Source organism: Myotis lucifugus, unplaced genomic scaffold, assembly GCF_000147115.1.
Source record: "Myotis lucifugus unplaced genomic scaffold, Myoluc2.0 scaffold_36, whole genome shotgun sequence".
NCBI lineage: Eukaryota > Metazoa > Chordata > Mammalia > Chiroptera > Vespertilionidae > Myotis > Myotis lucifugus.
In genome coordinates this window covers 5,119,383-5,139,802 of record NW_005871084.1, presented here as the reverse complement: position 1 = coordinate 5,139,802, position 20,420 = coordinate 5,119,383, and the positions used below count along the sequence as shown (strand labels likewise).

Sequence of the window (20,420 nt, the reverse complement as noted above, 5' to 3'; positions counted from 1 at the left end):
AATTTAATTAGAAATATGAAGTTTCAAACTTCTCACTGAAATGATTAGGGCAAATATAGCCTCATTGTAAAGGTCACACAAACAATAAGGTCATATGTGTTTATAGATTATTTCGTGCTTCTAAACTCACATGTCATGTGCCTCTTGCTGACACGCCCGTGTTTCATTGCAGCCTCCTCCTTCGTGGTGCCCCTGCTGAGTCCCAGGAACCTCTTGGAGCGGTTGTTTAGTATACTCGTCTCATCGATGTCAGCCTATCTCCTTCTAAGCAGAGGGTACAAACTTTTTTACATTTTCATTTAGAGTAGCAAGTTTTAAATGTTGGCATTTCTCTATGAGCATTTAACCTCTAGAAATGAACAATGTTATAAAAATCTTGAGGAATAAGTTGTAAGTATTTTCTGTAATAAGAACTGTATATGACTTGAACCATAACCTTTAATTTTCTTTTTCTTATTGTTTTCATAGTATTACCTATTGTCTTTCTGTTTATTTCCTGAAGTGGCTAAAATGTTTTATTTTAGTATTAGAAAATTCCGATTGATTATGGAGGTGTTTTAAGTCTCAAACAATGACTGAGAAGAATTTTAGTTTTGGTTGCATTTCTTTCATGTACTTTAACTTAGGCTTTGATTTATTCATTCTTCTTTGAATTTAATATTTTATTTTTACTGTTACATACATCACAGTACAAATAGTCCTTTTGATTCAGAAGACTTTTAGAATATTTTCCCAAAAGTTAAAGAATGCATTTTTATTTAAGATTGAAATTTTTTTACAGAAGAAAGAAATACTAGCAGTCTAATTTGTGGTAGGTCCTGAAGCGTTCTCTTGAACTCAGTGAAAACAGTGACATGTATCTTCCCATCTACTTAGAAGAAGAAAAATCTCCACTTGCTTTTGAATTTTATTTCATCCGTACTTAAATCCTTATGAGGATGAGAAATGTGCACATTATAACACACGTCAAATATAGGCAAATCGAATAACCACCACTCATAGTTTGGCCCAAATATAGGATCTGGTTTCAATTAGACTAAACCTAGGGATTTACCATTGTGATGTCAATGGATTCTTTCCACATTAGATGATTTTTGTAAAGGCATTTTGGGTCCAAGACTTGGGTTCATTTTGGGGGAAATTTAGGTGTCCTAGTTCAGAATTAGAGAAATGTTCTCATAGTAGACCCTAACATCCTAAATGACCTAGATCCCAGGAGTTCTTCTATTCCCCATATAGCAGATGATCCACTGGGTGCTAGACTTCCTCTGACCAAGGCCCCCACACCTCCTATCTTTTCATTTCTCTTTGGACAAACAGGTCTGGGCACAGCAATGAAGATGTAATACGTATAATCAATGTAGACATTTCTACCAGTTACCTAATAAGATCTTCAGATGGGCTTGCTTTCAGACTTAGAACTTTGAACTCTGAAATAAAGCTTGAAGTCTATCAGCATATTCTTACTCAAGAGTGATAAATATAATGAAACCTTAAAACTCTTCATCTTTTTTCCCTTTATTGGTGAAATTATCTTCTATATATAAAAGCCTAATGTGCTAAGTGTCCAACCATTTATTCGACCAGTCGCTATGATGCACACTGACACCAGGGGGCAGACGCTCCGACCGGTAGGTTAGCTTGCTGCTGGGGTCTGGCCCATCAGGACTGGGCGAGATGGGTTGGAGATGCCTTGGAGCCCTCCCGCAGTCCCTCCCCGGCCTCTAAAGTATTTCTTCTAATTAATTTCCTTTCAATGTGCATGAATCTGTGCACCGAGCTTCCAGTAAAATAAATAATTTAGTTATAATCAGAATCTATCATTGTATAAATGTATATGTGAATTGGAATATACAGTCTTTTGTCTAGATAAAAATCAGAATATAAAATAATTTCTGTTCTAACCCACCATTTTGGGGTGACACAACTTTCATTAAGAGATTACACCCAGAGGTTGCCTTAGGGAGTAATGTTTGTCAGGATCCAGAAACTTGTGTATATTCTACACAGTCACTTCATAATCAATAAGCCCTTTTCTTTTTAGGATCTCCAAGTTCTAAAGCACTAGACAGATTTAAAGGAATGTGTAGTAGATTAAAAACTGCAAATAAATCTAAACATAGATCTGGTTTGCTGGATTAGAGCTTAAGAAAGTATAATTAAAGTTGAATTTTGAGTGAAAACGTACTTCATAATGTAGAGTGAGTTAGCCATGTAGCTAACATTAGGGATAAGCATTATAGTGTTTTAAATCATCAATTTAATACTCACGAAAGACACCAAAACAGATTATCCTAAGTACATTTAATTTATTTTAAGAAAATCTAAAATAAAAATTTACACCTAGTGAGAGTGGCCTTACTAATGAATGTATTAAGAAATATATTTTTTAACATCAGAAAGTACATTTACCTTTGCAAAAACATTCCACAGATATAACCTGAAGCAGCACAGTCTAATAATTTCACTTAGAACATTTTCAGTGTCAAATCAGTTTTGCAAAACAGTCCATGTTGTCATCTTTTTAAGGCAACCTGGAGGGTTCTCTATGGATATTAGTGAATAGTCAGAATTATAGGATATTTTAAAAAATTCAGTTTATTACTTTAAAGAAAGATAGTAATCTTAAATTCTAACTTATAATGCATCCTTGATTTTATGAATAAAGAAGATTTATTTTGTAATCAACACAATTATTTTTATGCAAATAGAAGCTATTATAGTATTTGAAAATAATTTCCTTAGTTGGTTAAAATTTCCCTCTGAAATTTGTTTATATGATCCCTTAGCACACTATAAAAGAAAGCTAAATGCCTTATGGCCCTGTTCGATTTGCAGAGACCAAACTAGCAGATCCAGATTTAGTATGGTTTTATTATGTACACTATGATGACATTTTACTGGTGTTTCAGTATATTAATTCAGATATGCAGATTTCATACAAGATATTGATTATCTAAAGAAATGAAGCCCTAGCCAGTTTGGCTCAGTGGATAGAGCATCGGCCCACGGACTGAAGGGTCCTGGGTTCAATTTTGATCAAGAGCATGTACCGCAGTTGCAGGCTCAATCCCTGGCCAGGGGCACATGTGGGAGGCAACCAATTGATGTGTCTCTCTCACATCAGTGTTTCTCTCTCTATGTCTCTCCCCAACCCTTGCACTCTCTCTAAAAACAAAATTTTTTTTTCAATGGAAAAGTATCCTCAGTTAAGGATTAACAAAAAAAAGAAAGAAAGAAAGAGCAAGAGAGAGAGAAAGAAAGTCCCATAGGAATATTTATTCATCTACATTTTACAAAAGAAACTAATCATAGTTTATAGTTTTTGTAAGGAAATAAATCGGTAGCATAGGTGGGCCAGAGAGTATGAACTGTTGTTTGTTTGCTTTTTACTTAAGAACAATGCCAATTTATAATAGCACCAACAGCCTTTGAGGGGTCCTATTTCATCATTTTCTTCCCAAGATTTGGTATTTTTATTTTAAAATAAGAATATCAAATGCTATTTTAACAGGTCAGAAATGGTGTAGCTTTTTATAACTTTCTGTGCTTGTTAAACTAGTGATATTTTCTTATGTGTATGTTATCTCTTCATCCTCCGGCAGTCTTCTATACCAAGCGATCGTGTATGCTTCCTCAAACCCAAGTGTTCCTTCTGCCCCCTCTTCAGTGCTTTAGTTTTATGATCTGTGGTAAAATTTAAAGCATAGGATTGGAAAAGGCTTCTATTACTGGGTTATCTCATGAACATTTCTCCTTTATCCACCTCGTGTTCCAGCCTAGAGATGTACCATGCTCACCTGTGGAGAGTAGGTTGTTTTCTGTTTTTCCCTTCAGTAAACAGTATCACAACAAACATCTTTATATGTGTATTGTAGTGCATGTGTCTGATTATGTTTTCAGGGAATTTCTTGAAGTGATGGATGGTATTTATAGCAGAGAATCTAAGGAAAAAGAGGCCAGTGCCTCTGACTAAATAGTTTGGGATTGCATGTTTTAAAAATTCTTGTATAACACCAGTGTGCTGCGACACACCGGATGAAAATACTGGGTTAGAACATATGAATATTTTTGAGACTCTTGATACACAGTGTTAGATTACCTTCCAAAAAGTGTTTTATTCCTATACAGAGAGGATGCTATTTCTTTTTTCATTACACTCTTGTCAACATTACTTTTTTAAATTTTGGGTAAATATGCTAAGTGAATATGGTATCTCCCTATTATTTTGATTTCCACAACAGTTATCAATAAGATCAAACATACTTTTGTGTACTTATTGGCTCTTTTTTGTTGTTTTTGAGAGTTTTATGTTCCTATATTGCAGCCTTTTTTTTTTTAATTTGGAACATTTGTCTTGCTCTTTTTCTCTGTATACCAGGTATTAATAATTTCAACTTGGAAATTGTCTTTTTACCTTTGTATATTTTCTTTTTGTGTGTGTGTATATCTGTCATTTACTTTATAATTTATTTTTAAATATCTCTACTATTTTAAACATATCATGATCTCAAGATGTAATATATTTCAAAAACAGATGTTGTTGGAGTTGATATTTAAATGTTACTTTTCTTTTCTACTTCTTCTGAAAAATTAAAATTTTTGTGATATTGTACCTTAGAAATATTAAGATTATTTTAATTTTGAAAAAGACTTCTCAATATAAATTTGCATTTTAATTTGTTTAATGTTTTTGTCTTTTCATTTCTACCCTCCCACTTTCACCCCACCCCTACCCACCTCTTAGGTATGAGGCTCTCTTCCCATTAGTGTTGTCATGTTTGATGTTTGTCTGGATACATATGGAACAAGAAACCCTACAACAATCTGATGTTTCCTGCAAACAGAAGGTAGATTGTCAAAATCATTGTTGCATTTATCTGAGAATATTAAAATACTCTATTCTATAAGGAAGTTACAATGTTATTTCATTAAACCTTTCTACTTAAAATTTTATGCTATTTAAATCATTAGTAATTAAGTTAAAATTAAGTTAAACAGCTTGTAAGAAAATTTTTTACTTATAACAGAAAAACATATTATTGTTTTATAGACATTATAGAGGATGGACTTTTTAAAGAGATTATTTGAGAATCACTGATGTGAAAAACATAATATAGGTGAAAGAATGGAGGAGGAGGGATGTTATCCCATTTTCCTCTATCTTTACATCTAATTTTTCTTCTTTCAATTTATTTTATCTGGAAGAATATTTATGTTGTCACAAATCAGTTAATGAATTTGATCGGAAAGGTCATTTATGTTCCCTGCCTTGTTTTTCTCCTTCTAGTAATCCTAATCCAAAATGCTTATTCTGTCACCTTAGTGATTGTGGTCTCAGACCAAATCTTGGACTATTTGTTCCTCACAGTATACAATGAATTTCCTAAAAGCCAATCAGATTTTAAGGACACCTTTATTATCCTGAGGTATAGCGTTAAATTGATGTCTCTTGCCTTCATTTTAGAACTGAGGTAATTATGAGAAATTAGTGATAGAATATTTATAGTTTTACTGAGGTCAGGTAAAATGAATATTGCAGAAGAACTCTTTCATAGTTGATCTATTCTTAACTGGTTCCACTTGAGTTTATAGAGAGGAATTGGTAATTTAGAATAATTAATTTCAATAAAGAAGAAACTTTATTGAAGTATATTAAATAATTACTGTTTAACTTTCAGTCCTGGAATATTAAAATAATACATTTTGATCAAATTTAAGTAAATGGTCAGGCTGTCCATTTAAAATGAGGTTTATTGTGTCATTTTTTATGTTCTATTTTTTACCTGAAAGCAGATGTTCCTTTTTCTAGGAAAGAGTATTAAAGCATCCTAAGAACTTATTGGCAATTATATGGAGAGTGAGGGATAGGGAAAGTCTCCCTTTAAACTTACTCATGATTTTTTGGGGAGTGTGAGGGATTAAGGAAAAAAAAAAAGAAAGAATGCACCTATCTTCTTGGAATTGAGTGACTTTCTATTTTACCAAAGATAGAAAATATTTTATTTTTCTTATAAAGAGAAATGATATCTCTACAAATAGAATTAAGAGAAGAACAAAGAAACATATTTAATTTTATCATGCTTTTTAATATCATACCATACCTGGGTTTGAGAAGATCAGGACACTGAGAAATCAGGTCTTAGAAAAATAAAGAATTATATAGGGATTTAAAAGTGAAGCATATATATAGGATAAGAAAAAGCTCAATTGTCACTTCTATTACACATATAGCAATACTACAATTCTGTTCAATACATTATTAGCAACATATTTTATTTTTCTGGCAGACTTTATTAAGATGTAATTAAGCTATAGGAAAAGATTTATTGTTGATTTTTGTTGTTGTTAGTACAAGGTATCTTTCTAGCCGTTGTAACTTAGACTGTCAGTTTGCCTATGGGGGTAGAAGTAAGGGAACTGTTACTGTGCATTCATGTGTTTCTTATTTCTCCCAGGTCACCAGTATCCATTTCTCCTACAATACTGATATAACCCAGTTTCGACAGCTCTGTCTGGATGACATCCGTAGGGCCTTTTTCCTTGTATCCTTCATTTGGGCTTTTGGTTTCAGTTGCTGCAACCCCCCATTTAATGGAGTAAGAATGTGGAAGGTGTCCCTGCCTGTCACCATTAATGGTATTACCTTGGAGAGCATTTAACTCTCCTCTCAACCATAATTTTCTCATAGTTCACGTCGTTAAGAAATTTTCGAAACTATAAAAAAGCATAAAGGCTGGCATAAATAAATATGTGTGTATATCTACCATCCACATATCAACAGTTAATATTTTGTCACATATGTCACATTTTTAAAAAAATTAAAACTTTACAGCTAAAGTTAGTCTCAACTCCCAACTCCAATCTAATTTTCTCACCTAGAAGAAACTGCATTATGAGTTTAGTTTGCAGCTTTTATGTATATCCTATACTATACTCATGTAAAATCTGCCTCACAAGGTTTTTGGATCACATCAGAGGAAATGTTGTGTGAAAGTTACTAGAATTCAAAGTTTGAAAGACAGTATGGCAGAATAAAGTCTCAATTTGAGAAGGCTGGCTGACCAGCTTCAAGAAATTCATAGGGAGGTGTTTCCTTTGAACTTACCGTGGCGCAGGGCTGGACCTTATAGGTCCAGAAAACAAATGTGCCATGCTCTCCTCTACCTCTTGCTTTCACACTCAATCTTGCCTTCTCTTTTTTTGCAGGTTCCTTCCACTCAGCACAGACAAGTAAAATACTTCTTTCCTTGAATCCTGCATCCCCCTAAATTATAACTTCATTTTTTGTGTGTGTTTATTTTTAAATATATTTTTATTCATTCAGAGAGAAAGAGAGAGGGAGAGATAGAAACATCAATGATGAGAGAGAATCATTGATTGGCTGCCTCCTGCACTCCCCCTACTGGGGATCGAGCAGCAACCAGGCATATGCCCTTGATCAGAATCGAATCCGGGACCCTTCAGTCCGCAGGCTGGCGCTTTATCCACTGAGGCAAACAAGCTAGGGCTTCACTTTGTTTTTTCTGTTTACTTCCAAGCTCCTTGAAAGAAAAATCTATAGTTGCTGCTACCATTTCCTCCCCTTTATGTACTATACCCTCAAGCCTGGCACGCAGTGTGTGGCACATTGTAGCTCTATGTGTCAGGTGTCTGCTGAAGCTGTTGTCTCAGTGTTGGCAGGGCTTCCTGATGGCACAGTCTAATCTGTTCAGCTTTATATCATCACTTTGTACCATTCAACTCCATGGGCTTCTCTCTTCTTTTCCCTTGACTTCCAGGATATGATCTCTTCTTAGCTTTTTATATAATCTCTGCTCTCCTTCACTTAAACTTATTCTTCCTTTGTCTGATCTTGAACCATGTTTTTCTCTGGATTCTATTGTTAGCCTTCTCCTCTTACTGTACCTGGAAAAGGTCATCCTCTTCCATAGCTTTGAGCGACACTTCTGTGAACATAACTCAGATCTACTTTTCCAGTCTTGACCTCTCTCCTGACCTCAAAAGCCATATTTCCAACATTCTGCTAGGCATCACCAGATCTATGTCCCAAACTGGCTGACAACTGCCCACCCTTTTCCAAAGTTGCTCTCTAGCAGGCCTCATTGCATTTAATGGCATTGCCATACTCTCAAGCCATCAAACTTGTTGTCAGATTTAACTGCTCCTTATCCAGTTCTGAGGTCCCACTGTCTCTCCTCATTCTCCATTTCCACTTCCACTGTGCCAGTTCAGACTTTCCTGTCCCTGACATGGACTTCTGCCTCTAATTATTTCTCTCTCTGATCCGGATAGCACACTGGTACTGGTATTTCTTTATCATTCACCTAAAATGTTTGCTAATTCTTCATTGTCTCCACAGTAAAGCCCAAGGATTTTTATTAATATGCCACCAATCTATATTTACTGCTTCATCTTCCACTGAATAGTCTTTATTTTAATAAACCCTAAGCTTTTTATCACACCTATTTACTGATTTGTGACTCATTTATTTTTCCACTATTTATCTTAAAATTTCTCTCATATACTTCTATATATCAGCTTAATCTTAGTCACCATCTGATCACTTGGAGACTCTTTCATTCATGTTTATAGGCTTAGTGCCTAGCTCTGCTTCTGATAAACACCAGACAATGTTAGTCGGTTAGTTGATTGGTTGAATGGATGGATCCATGGGTACATTTAAGGCTCAAGTCACCATAGAGGAACATCGATGTGAAAGAGATACATGGATCAGCTGCCTTCATATGTACCACAACCAGGGAGCGAATCACAACCTAGGCATGTACCCTGACTGGGAATCGAACATGTGACCTTCGTGTGCACGAGATGATGCTCCAACCAACTGAGCCATACTGTCCAGGGCAATATCTACTTTTTATTTCAGCACTAATACAAATGTAAATTTAAGAAATGTCAAAAAGATAGTTGACATTTTTCATGTCTCATTCTCTATTGAATTATTTTAAAACATGATATTTACTTATATAATGGCCACACAGCAAGCATCTATGAATTGAGACAGTATTTTAGCTGAAAATGTCTATCACATGCACTAGGTCTACATTTTCCTTTTGAAAATATCATTAGTGGCCAACTGTGGGCACAATAATCCTATTTGCGTATGCTAGGGAAGAGGAAAACAGTAACCTTCCCAAGATTACTAGTGACAAGTGAGGATGACCTCCCAGGCCTCATTGTTCTTACGACACTGCTTGTTCAATCTGGTTCTTTCCTAAGACAGATGTTATATTCGTTTACAACAATATATGATCAAGTCTACAAATGAGAAAGCAAATTGCCCTCATAGTAGAAGAGGCATATCTTTTCTAAATGAAAAAGAAATTTATATGAATTCTGTCTTGTTTTGGCATTTCCTTAACTCTTTTTAGGTTTTCTTCTTAGTGACAGCATTTTTTGGAACTGGGAATATAGCTTCTATTAACAGGTAATTTTAAATGAAAACAGTATATATATATATATATATATATATATGTGTGTGTGTGTGTGTGTGTGTGTGTGTGTGTGTGTGTGTGTGTGTAGCCAAAAAGTAATACAATTGTAATTTTTGTAATTGCTTTTATACTGAAGGATATATTGTGGAGATTGATGTATACCTCATTCATTTTAGTGGCTTCATAATGTTCCTTGTATGTTTGTGTTTTTAGTAAGTAGAGATTTTTAGAAAATTCATTTAAACATCCTTTTCAGTAGACATTCTTTTAAAGTTACAGTGTAAATTCTAAAATAATTTTTCTTTATATTGGTTCTTTAGCTTTGATCTTGCCTCTGTCTACTGCTTTCTGACTGTGTTTAGTCCTTTTATGATGGGAGCCCTGATGTTGTGGAAGGTTAGTTTTCTTATTTTCTTAAGATACTAATTAATTAATATGATGAACTCATTGTAACATTAAGATTATATAACATTATGTGACATTAAGGTTATATATAGTCATTGTGTCAAATTTAAATAGCATAGAAAGAAGATTCTGTCTCAGACACTGCAGAATGGGAAGTGGGGCCCTCCAGCCTTTACTCCAAAATATAACTAATCATTTTGCTTCACTCTTAAACTCATTAAACTTCAAAAAAGTAGAAATTCTGTGTTAGTCCCAGGAAGTGCTATCAAAGGTGATTAAAGCCTGTGAGGAAGTGCAGTACAGATCAAAACTGCTTTACTTCTCAAGATTTAAGGGTCCCCGGATCCATGTTCCCCAGCCTCAAGACTGTCGACCATATTAATCTTTTCCCAAATCCATGACCTAGAATTGATTCATTCATCCAACAAATATGTCATTGACTGCTTACATTCAGTAACATGCCAGGCACCAGCTAGGTGCTAAGGATACCAATATAATTCTCAGCTCATCAGGGGTTCATTCTCTTTGGTGAAATTTAATTAGTGTACTTTCCCTTCGTCTCTAGGGTCATTATGCTTGTCTTATTCTCTCTACCATAGTGCCTGGCACATTTTACATAGTTAGTACAGTCCTCCCTTGGAATCTGAGAGGGTTTGGTTCCAGGACCCCTCACCCACCCTGCAGATACCAAAATCTATGGGTGCTTCCGTCTCTTATGTAATATGGTGTGGCATTTGCATATACGTAACCTACACACATCCTCTTGATTACTTTAATCATCTCTAGATTATTTATAATAGCTAATATAATGTAAGTGCTAAATAATTTGTTATTATAATGTTTTGTTTAGTGAATAATGGCAGAAAAAAAGTCTATGCATTTTCAGTACAGTGCAACCATTATTAGGCCTAACTACATCTATATATATATATATATATATATATATATATATATCTATATATATATATATATATATAAGGCCTAACTACATCTATATATATAAAAGCCTAAGCAACCAAATGACTGGTGAACTGGTTGCTATGACATGCACTACCACCAGGGGACAGATGCTCAAGGCACAGGATCAGGCTCCCTCCTGTCTGGATCGGGCCTGCAGGGATCGGGCTGAAACCAACTATCCACCATCCCCCAAGGGGTCCCTGATTGTGAGAGGGTGCAGGCCAGGCCAAGGGACCCCACTGGTATATGAATCCGTGCACCAGGCCTCTAGTACATATTAGCAATAATGTAATTTTTCTCCCCAAATATTTTCAATCCATAGTTGGTTGACTCTGTAGATATGGAGGGCCAATTATATATATATATATTTGTTTAGATAAAGTGACTAATATCTACCAAAAATCTGATTGCCTTCTGTTCAGATCACAAAAGTAATAATTGTTAAAAGTATGTATCTCTTAATAGGATTAATATCCTTTTTTTGTTGTTGTTACTGCACTAATACAAATGTAACTTTAAGAAATGTTAAAAAGATGTTCATTATCTTGTGTCCCATTCCCTAGTGAATTATTTTAGAACATGTGCTTCCTTAATCTTATCTCTCTCCCTTCCTCTCTGTGAAAAATCAATAAAATATATTTAAAAAAAAAATAAAAAAAAAATAAAAAGTAAATAAATAAAAGCAAAAGTTTTCATTAGAATGCTAGACCTTTAACCTCTGTCCTCATTCAGTGAGCTTTACTTACATAATGCACCTGAAGACTCTCTCTGCTGATGTGGCTGGGAGCGAAGGTTGTCCTGAACTCCGTGTAGTCACATAACCTTCACTTGAAAAGGAATCTTAGGCAGTCTTGAACATTTCTTTTCCATATCGCCTCACTCTCCTCTTTTTAAAAATATCAAGTAATATATATTTTTTTATAAATTGGTCATTGGAAAACAGCATCTCAAAATATTATCAGTGTTAGCTCAGGGTTATGGATTTTCAACCTCTATAAATTTTATTACGCCTTTTTCATTGTTTTACAATTTTTTACAGTGATATGAATTTTATAAACATAAATAAATTAGTATTAACATAAAACAACCAAAGCAATGGTAAAGCAGCTGAATTATGTTTATGGAGTTATAATATCAAATAACCAGATGGGTTCAGGGATCAGTGAATCCAATTATCAGGTTCCAAAATTTATTTGATTTGGCCATTCTGTGCCTTTCACACCCTCTTCGAAGCATTTGAACATGGTCCTTAATATAAGTAGTTATGTGGAACAAAAATTTGTAATAGATTTTATTTGGAATGTGTTGATATTTGTTATTTTTTATATTGCATATGCTGTTGATGTAGATTTTAAAATCAGCTTCATCACTGTTCTGTGTGTCATTGGTGTCATGGTTTTATTTCAGCATTCACTCTATACTAATATAGATAAAAGTTATTTGAGAAACTGAAATATTTCTATAAACAGGAATAACATTTATTTCAAAAAGCTTTTCATATGCTTCGGCTGTTCATGGCATCATTTTTTGTTCTTTTAAACAGATTTTTATCCCCTTTGTTCTGGTGATGTGTGCTTTTGAAGCCGTTCAATTAACTACCCAGTTATCATCAAAAAGGTAAGGTGAATATTTAAGAAACATTGGATTTGTACACTTTTTGGAAATGAGGATAAGCATTTGGGGGAATTTGGTGTGATTACTGTTAAGACACTGTAACATAGATTGTTTATTATAAAAATGAAAAAAAAGATACTTCACCCTTTTAGAGTTCAATTTCATTAGAGGAAATCAGTTGATCAGAGCCTCTGGTAGACAAATACACTTTCTTAACAATGAAATGTTATTAGAATATTATTAAAGCTAATGAAGAGCCTCCTTACAAAATAGTAAAACATAAATGTTAAATTTTTGTGGTGAATAACTTCTATGTTATAGATATAACTGTGCCTACAAAACAAATAAGGGATATCAGTCTGTTTAGGGGATTATTTCTTAAATATGTATTAGACAAATCTATTAACATTATTTCACTTTGCATGGCTTGAAATTAACTTCTAAATGTCAATAATATACATTGTTTCTTAGTCTTGATTTTTACACATTTGACAAACAGAATGGAAAGTACTCTTTCTGAGTTTGGGGGAATTTCTGGAGCAATCAGTCTTCAGCAATCAAGCCTCTGGAAGAGAAGCTGTCAACTCTATTATTTTCTTTTTTACCCAATAAAATTGCCTTATCAGCACTGGACTGAAAGACACGAGATAAATATGAAGCTTTTTAGCAGTTCTGTTATTCTTGAATCAAACTAGCATATTCAGTGCTGAAAGAAGTAACTAATATTAGAATAAATTTGCATGTTCTTCTTGATGAGTTTAAGCTAGAACTGGGCTTAGCATATTACTATGCATGTGCCATAATAAAAAAAAGAAACATATTTTTCCACTGTTTAAAAATAGTAGAAATCTGGTTTCTAGTTTTATTTTGTATATTTTTGCAGGATATTTACATAAAGTTAATATTGAAAGCATTTAAACCTTGTCAATATCACATAAAAGATAGTTACTTAGATGGAATAAAAACTGGTAACTAATAGGTACTTTCTTGCATTTATTAATGGGTACATTTTTTAGAAGAGATTTTAATTAATGTTTAAATCAAAAGAGCTGTGGCATTATGGAGTGAGAAATAGAAGGCTCATCAAAATGAGTGTATGTATGCATATGTATATTTTTGTGTTTGTGTGTGTGTACACATGCACGCCTGTATACACATGTGTGTATTAACTCTATCCTGAGACCAATGCAGTGAAAAACTGAACACAAAGGGAAAAACTGAGGCAAAGGTGACAAAGTTGAGGCTTTATAAATGTCTTCTCTTTTGCCCTGGCTGGTGTGGATCAGTTGGTTGGAGCGCCGTCCTGTGCACTTGAAAGGTTGTCGGTTCAATTCCCAATCGGGGCACATGCCCAAGTTGGGGATTCATCCCTGGTTGGGGTGCATGTGGGAGGCAGCCAGATGATGTTCTCTCACATCGATGTTTCTCTCGCTCTCCCACTCTCTCTAAAAATCAATAAAAAAATTTTTTTTAATAAAATAAATGATTCCACTTATACAGCATCTTGAAATGGCAAAGTTAAAGAAACAGGGAACACATTATTGGTTCCCAGGGGTTAGGGGCTGGGCAGGGCTCTGTGAGAGGAGGATCGGTGTGGCTGTAAAAGAGGACCATGAGGGAAGTGTAGTGATGGGAGCATTCTGTATCTTGACAGTATCAGTGTCAGTCTCCTGGTTGTGATACTGTACTATGTTTTGGTAAAATGTAACCATTGGAGGAAACTGGGCAAAGGATACATAGGATTCTTCTAATATGAAAAGAGCTTTTGTCAAAAGTAATATTTTCAGAAGCAAAAATACAGAATATTGGGTTATTTGACTATTCTCACTTTTATTTTAATGTGCTTTAAAAATGTGCCTGTTGTATTATGTGTAATTTTTCTTTTTTTTTCTTCAGTCTTTTTCTCATGGTTCTCGTCATATCAGACATTATGGCTTTGGTAAGACATTCTTGGATATTCAGTATAAATAAGATTGAGAAGCTAATTTAATCAAGATAAATATGAGTTCATTTCTATACATGAATCTTTAGATACTAAGTTATAAGTGCTGGAATAATGTACATATGTAAATTTCTTTCTATATGACTTATACAGTAAGAGTACTCTTGTTAAAGTCTGAAAAGTCTTCTTGATTTATTTTTCTTGTGTTTTGTTTTGTTTTTTTCTTTTTTTGAATCTCTCATGTTATACCTAGTCTTCTATGGTGCATTGTGTCTGAAAGAACTTCCATAGGAAGTTCACAGAAAAGCTAACTTTAGGTTTAGGCAATACATTATTTTTCTACTTGAAATGTCGATTATTTAACTATTTTCTCAGATTGAAAAAGAAAGGGAAAAGGAGGAGGGAGAAGTGGAAGGAAAGAGTAAGTGGAGCTTTTCAAGTGGGAAGATGTTATCAAAATGGTAGCACTAATAAATGAAGTCAGTGAGGAGCATGTAGGTGAGCCTTTTGTACGTAGTGTGTTAACAAAAAGAACCTATTTTACCTGCAAGTTTAGGGGTTCCCAACCCAGGGTGTACCCTCAGGTTGGATGATTCACTAGATGGACTCACAGACTCACTGAAGACAGCTATATTCACAGCTATGATTTATTGCGGGGAAAGGATGCAGATTATAATCTGCCCAGAGAAGAGACACAGAGGGCAGAGGCCAGGAGGGTCCAGGCACAGAGCTCTGTCGTCCTCTCCCTGGAGAGTCAGTACAGCATCCCTCTTTCAGCATCAGTGTGTGGCAGTACACAGAGCACTGCCAGCCATTGTCACCAGAGCCTTGTGTCCATGCTGTTCCCATGGCTGACCTTTCATCTCCATGACCGTTCAGTGACCAAGGGCCCAGGCATGACAGTCCAAGGGCCCAGAAAACACCTCTCAGGAGCTGGGCAAGAGACAGGCCTCTCTTTGGATATGGTTAAGTCTTTCCTATGCTAATCCTATGTAGAAGTGATTAGAGACAGCAATTGCAGTAACTTCTCACATTAGATTCCTAGTCATTTGATTGAGATGAGAGCATTTGTGTGTTGTATTGAACTGGATTTTCAGTACAGGCATACCTCACATATTTCAGGCTCAGTTCCAGACCACCTCAATAAAGCAACATCACGATAAAGTAAGCCATAATCTTTTTGCTGGGGGAGACTCTCTTGTCTTTAATTTATTTTTAAAAATCACACACACACACAATATCTGTGAAGCACAATAAAGCGAAGTAAAATAAAATGAGGTATGCCTCTATCTGTCTGAAATTGACCACACATAACGTTAGAGTAAATCAGCTTTCAGTTTTACTCACAAAGTGGCAATAGGCAAGACAGATTAACAGAAGGGAATTTAAATTCTCTGATTTCTAATTTTATATAAAGAGTCAAATTGTTTAATTTAACTTAGAAAGTGATTTGTGTCTAGCTTCTGCTTACTCCATAGGCATCATCTCTCACTTGTCTCTCCTGTTTTCTCTACCCCAGCCACACCTTGGACCTGCCAAGCTCTATCTGGACTGTTGACAGTTATATAGTTTACTCCCTCTGTCAGAAACATACTTCTCACATCTCCCCAATCTCATCTTTCATCTGACTCTTACTTTCACTTAAATTTTTAGACTTTTTAATGAGCTGCTTCCCCTTATATTCCAGGCAGGGTGTGTTCCCCTTCTTCTGTGCCCCTTAATGGCCTGAGTTTTCTAGTGATCACACTCATCACACACACACACACACACACACACACACACACACACTCACACTTGGTAACTTGACTGCATCATTCACCGGATTATGCACCCTCTGAAAGAGCATTTACTTCCAGGACCTAACACAGTGACTAGCACATAGTAGGTGGTCAGTGAATATTGGTTGATGGATGGATGATATGATGATATGGCTTCTTTTCACTGAGGTATTTGGTATTATTTAATGCCTTCTATAAAAGTTGATTTTCTTTATTTCTAGTTATTAACAAAATTCACTTTTGCATTCATTTGATTGAATGGTAATGCTATTTCTGGCTCTTAGACGATGGCATGTTTTAGTCAAAGCAAAAATTTAAATAAGAGACAAATTCTTATTGATTCCAGTCATATAGTGGTTCTGAGGGGTCAGAAATCTGAAACACATAATCCTAAAACAACATTGTTTTTCCAACTAAATCTAAACAGCCTTTGTTTTTCATGAAACCATCTTTTGTTTTATTTTACAGCATTTTTTCTTCTTGGTCAAGGATTATGGCAGCTGGCTTGATATTGGAACAAGGTTAGTATATATTCACACAGAAATTCTTAACAGTCCAGTGGAAAAAGTAAATTGATATCTTAGTATGTATGGAAGATGCCTAATTGATTTTTGAGGTAAGCATAGCAAGTAACAGTTATTTTAAGCCTCAGGAAGTGAGACCTATCTCTCAAATTCTTGGCACTAACATATTAGCAAATGTTTTCTTGGGATGACATGTGATCAGCTGTTAAGTGTGGAGAGAAGGACAGGACAGCAGGAAGGTGCAGGGACACAGCCTGAATCTGGGAGTTCAGAGATCACTCCAAAATCTGTGTTCTCATCATCATTCCATCTCTCTTTAGAAAAATGAAACTGTTCAGTTTACAGTGTGAAATTTATTTGGCAGTTTTAATTGGAGGATGGGTTATTTTGCTACAGAAACACCTCACACCTGGAGAGAAGCCAAGTTAAGCAGGAACTGAGAAAAATTAAGGATTATTGAGGAAGGTATCAAATTGGTATGATAATTAGTATTAAAATGTCATTTATTGACCAGTGTATTTTGAGTTGTAGGTATATTATTTCATTAATTCTCATGACAGTAATGCAAAGAAAATAGAATTATTTCCATTTTACGGAGGATGAAACTGGCTCCAAAAGATTAGGATTACACAATAATGTGACATTGTATATGCATTTAATATATAGATCATCTATAATAATAAAAGCATAATATGCTAATTAGACAGATGTCCTTCCAGACGACCTTCTGGACAAAGTCAGGGCTGTGAGGGAAGCCCGGGTCCTGGGTGCCAGAGGGAAGCTGGTGCCGGCAGCGGGGGGAAGGAAGGGCCTACTGTTGCACTAATTTCATGCATCAGGCCTCTAGTTTCTTCAGAAAAAACATCACATAGTGGATACTCACAATGTGTAAAGTATTCTCAGGCATTGGCAAGGACCCAAAAGTGAATGAAATTGCCAGCCTCGAGGCTTAGTGATGCCCTGTGGCTGGAGAGAGAGACTCACTCATCAGGATGTGGGGAATTTAAGCTCTGAGTGGAGGGACCTAATGTATAACTTGTGAGGGTGAGGGTCGTTCCAGCCGGAAAGCATCTGATTGACACCTGGCCCTGCATTCAGGGAGATTGTGGTCTAGCACAGGCTCCGGAGCATGATAATTACAATGCAAGCAGCACCGGGTAAGGGCTATGTGAATACTGAAGGGAGGCCAAGGCCACTTCAGGCTTCAGTGACTGAAAAAGCTGTGCAATGTCTGCATTTAAGCTGGGCCTTCAGTGGAGGATATAATTTCAATTAGTGGACTCAGAGGTTTGCAAAGAGTATTTTAGACAGACAGAATGGATATGGGCAAAGCTATTGAGGTGGAAAAGCCCAATGCGTGTGTTTGTGAAGTGGGATAAATTACTTGGATTTCAGAAACCATACGTTTTCTAGAAATTTCTAGAAAACATCCTTTGAGACCCTTAAATTGGACTCCCTTGCATACAAAGCAACAGTGTACATTCTACTGGCCTATAAGTGAGGAGCCATATTTTTTGGTTCTACTTGAACTTTGGTATTTTGGATGTCACTTTCACGAGTGAATCATTGCCTGGGAGTTAGGAATCTTGACTGCCTTTGTTAAACAAGTTTACTCCAGGGTGAGGTGGGGGAGGGAGGGAAGGGACTGTGTCTGGAAGTGGAGGCACTGGCTGAGTTAGCGCTGCCAGGGTCATTACAGCATTGTCCTATGGGTGCCTGGTGTCACAGCCTTAACAGTCAGTCTTCAGTTCTCTTTCCATTCCCTGGAAGTCACTCTGTACTGCCAGGCATGGCTTTTTCCTGCTTCCTGCAGTTTCACCTCCTATGCTGGGAGGCCCTTCACTAACTTTCACTCTCATTTTCCTAGATAGATTTTTTTTTCTTTTTAAAAAATTATGGTGATGTTTGGGTCAAATAAACTCACAAAAATTCTTTTAAAAAAACACCAAAAAATTATTCTATATAATAAAAGGGTAATATGCAAATTGACCCTAACAGCAGAAAGACTGGAAATGACTGGTCACTATGACACACACTGACCACCAGGGGGCAGACGCTCAATGCAGGAGCTGTCCCCTGGTGGTCCGTGCGCTCCCACACGGGGAGCTCTGCTCAGTCACAAGCCAGGCTGACGGCTGCCAGCACAGCAGTGGTGGTGGGAACCTTTCCCACCTCCTCATCAGCCTAAGCAACTGCAGCTTAGGCCTGCTCCCCACTGGCAAGTGGACATCCCCCGAGGGCTCCCGGGCTGCCAGAGGGATGTCTGATTGCCATCTTAGGCCCAATACCCTGGAGAGCGGGCCTAAGCCAACAGGTGGTCATCCCCTAAGGGGTCCCTGTGCGAGAGGGCACAGGCCGGGCTGAGGGACCCCGCCCCCTCCCCGAGTGCACAAATTTTTGTGCACCGGGCCTCTAGTTCTATATAATAAAAGTATAATATGCAAATCAACAGAATAACTGGTTGGCGGGGGGTGTGGCCAGTGAGCAGGCAGCGCCAAGACCAGCCAAGGTGCATGCCAGCGGGCAGAGGGAGGGGATGGCAATGAGGGGGTGGTTGACCAGCGTTGGCAGAGGGGTGATGGGGGGGTGGGGCTGGCCGCTCACCGGCACTGTCCCCTGATCAGCCCACCCAGTCGCCTTCTGCAGAGGGAGGCCAGACTGCGGCTTACCGCTGGTCAACCACCCCCTCATAAGCCATCAGTTGGATATCCCCTGGCATGCACCTTGGCTGGTCTTGGCTCTGCCTGCTCACTGGCCCCACCCCCCGCCAACCAGTTATTCTGCTGATTTGCATATTATACTTTTATTATATAGAACTAGAGGCCCGGTGCACAAAAATTTGTGCACTCGGTGCGGTGGGTCCCTCAGCCTGGCCTGTGCCCTCTCACAGTCTGGGACCCCTCGGGGGATGACCATCTGCTGGCTGAGGCCTGCTCCCCAGGGGATTGGGTCTAAGCTGGCAATCAGACATTCCTCTGGCAGCCCGGCAGCCCTCGGAGGATGTCCACTTGCCAGCGGGGAGCAGACTTAAGCTGCAGTCGGACATCCTTAGAGCTGCTGAGGAGGCAGGAGAGGCTCCCACCACCACCGCTGTACTGGCAGCCATCAGCCTGCCTTGTGGCTGAGCAGAGCTCCTCCATGTGGGAGCTCACAGACCACCAGAGGGCAGCTCCTGCATTGAGCATCTGCCCCCTGGTGGTCAGTGTGTGTCATAGTGACCAGTCATTCCCAGTCTTTCTGCTGTTAGGGTCAGTTTTCATATTACCCTTTTACTATATAGGATAGAGGCCTGGTGCATGGGTGGAGGCCGGCTAGTTTGCCCTGAATGGTGTCCCGGATCAGGGTGGGGGTCCCGCTTGGGTGCCTGGCCAGCCTGGGTGAGGGGATGATGGCTGTTTTCAGGCTGCCTGCACCCCCTTCAGGGTGGGGACCCATTGGGGTGCCTGGCCAGTCTGGATGAGGGGCTAATGGCTATTTTCAGGCTGCCCGCACCCCCTTCAGGGTGGGGGTCCCCACTGGGGTGCCTGGCCAGCCTGGATGAGGGGCTGATGGCTGTTTTCAGGCTGCCTGCACCCCCTTCAGGGTAGAGGTCCCCACTGGGGTGCCTGGCCAGCCTGGATGAGGGGCTGAGGGCTGTTTTCAGGCTGCCTGCACCCTCTTTAGGGTGAGGGTCCCCACTGGGGTGCCTGGTCAGACTGGATGAGGGGCTGATGGCTTTTTCAGGCTGCCCGCACTCCCTTCA

The 20,420-nt window shown here is 37.7% G+C and overlaps 1 protein-coding gene across 1 annotated transcript in view; it reads left to right on the top strand.

Annotated features, from left to right (window-relative positions):
* PIGN (phosphatidylinositol glycan anchor biosynthesis class N) overlaps positions 1-20,420 on the top strand; it is a 75,765-nt gene that overhangs the window by 46,755 nt on the left and 8,590 nt on the right. Inside the window, 8 exon segments of the mRNA XM_014454428.2 lie at positions 173-275; positions 4,748-4,850; positions 6,459-6,545; positions 9,393-9,448; positions 9,776-9,851; positions 12,364-12,437; positions 14,331-14,373; positions 16,623-16,675. Of these exon segments, the coding sequence (XP_014309914.1) occupies positions 173-275; positions 4,748-4,850; positions 6,459-6,545; positions 9,393-9,448; positions 9,776-9,851; positions 12,364-12,437; positions 14,331-14,373; positions 16,623-16,675 (595 nt within the window).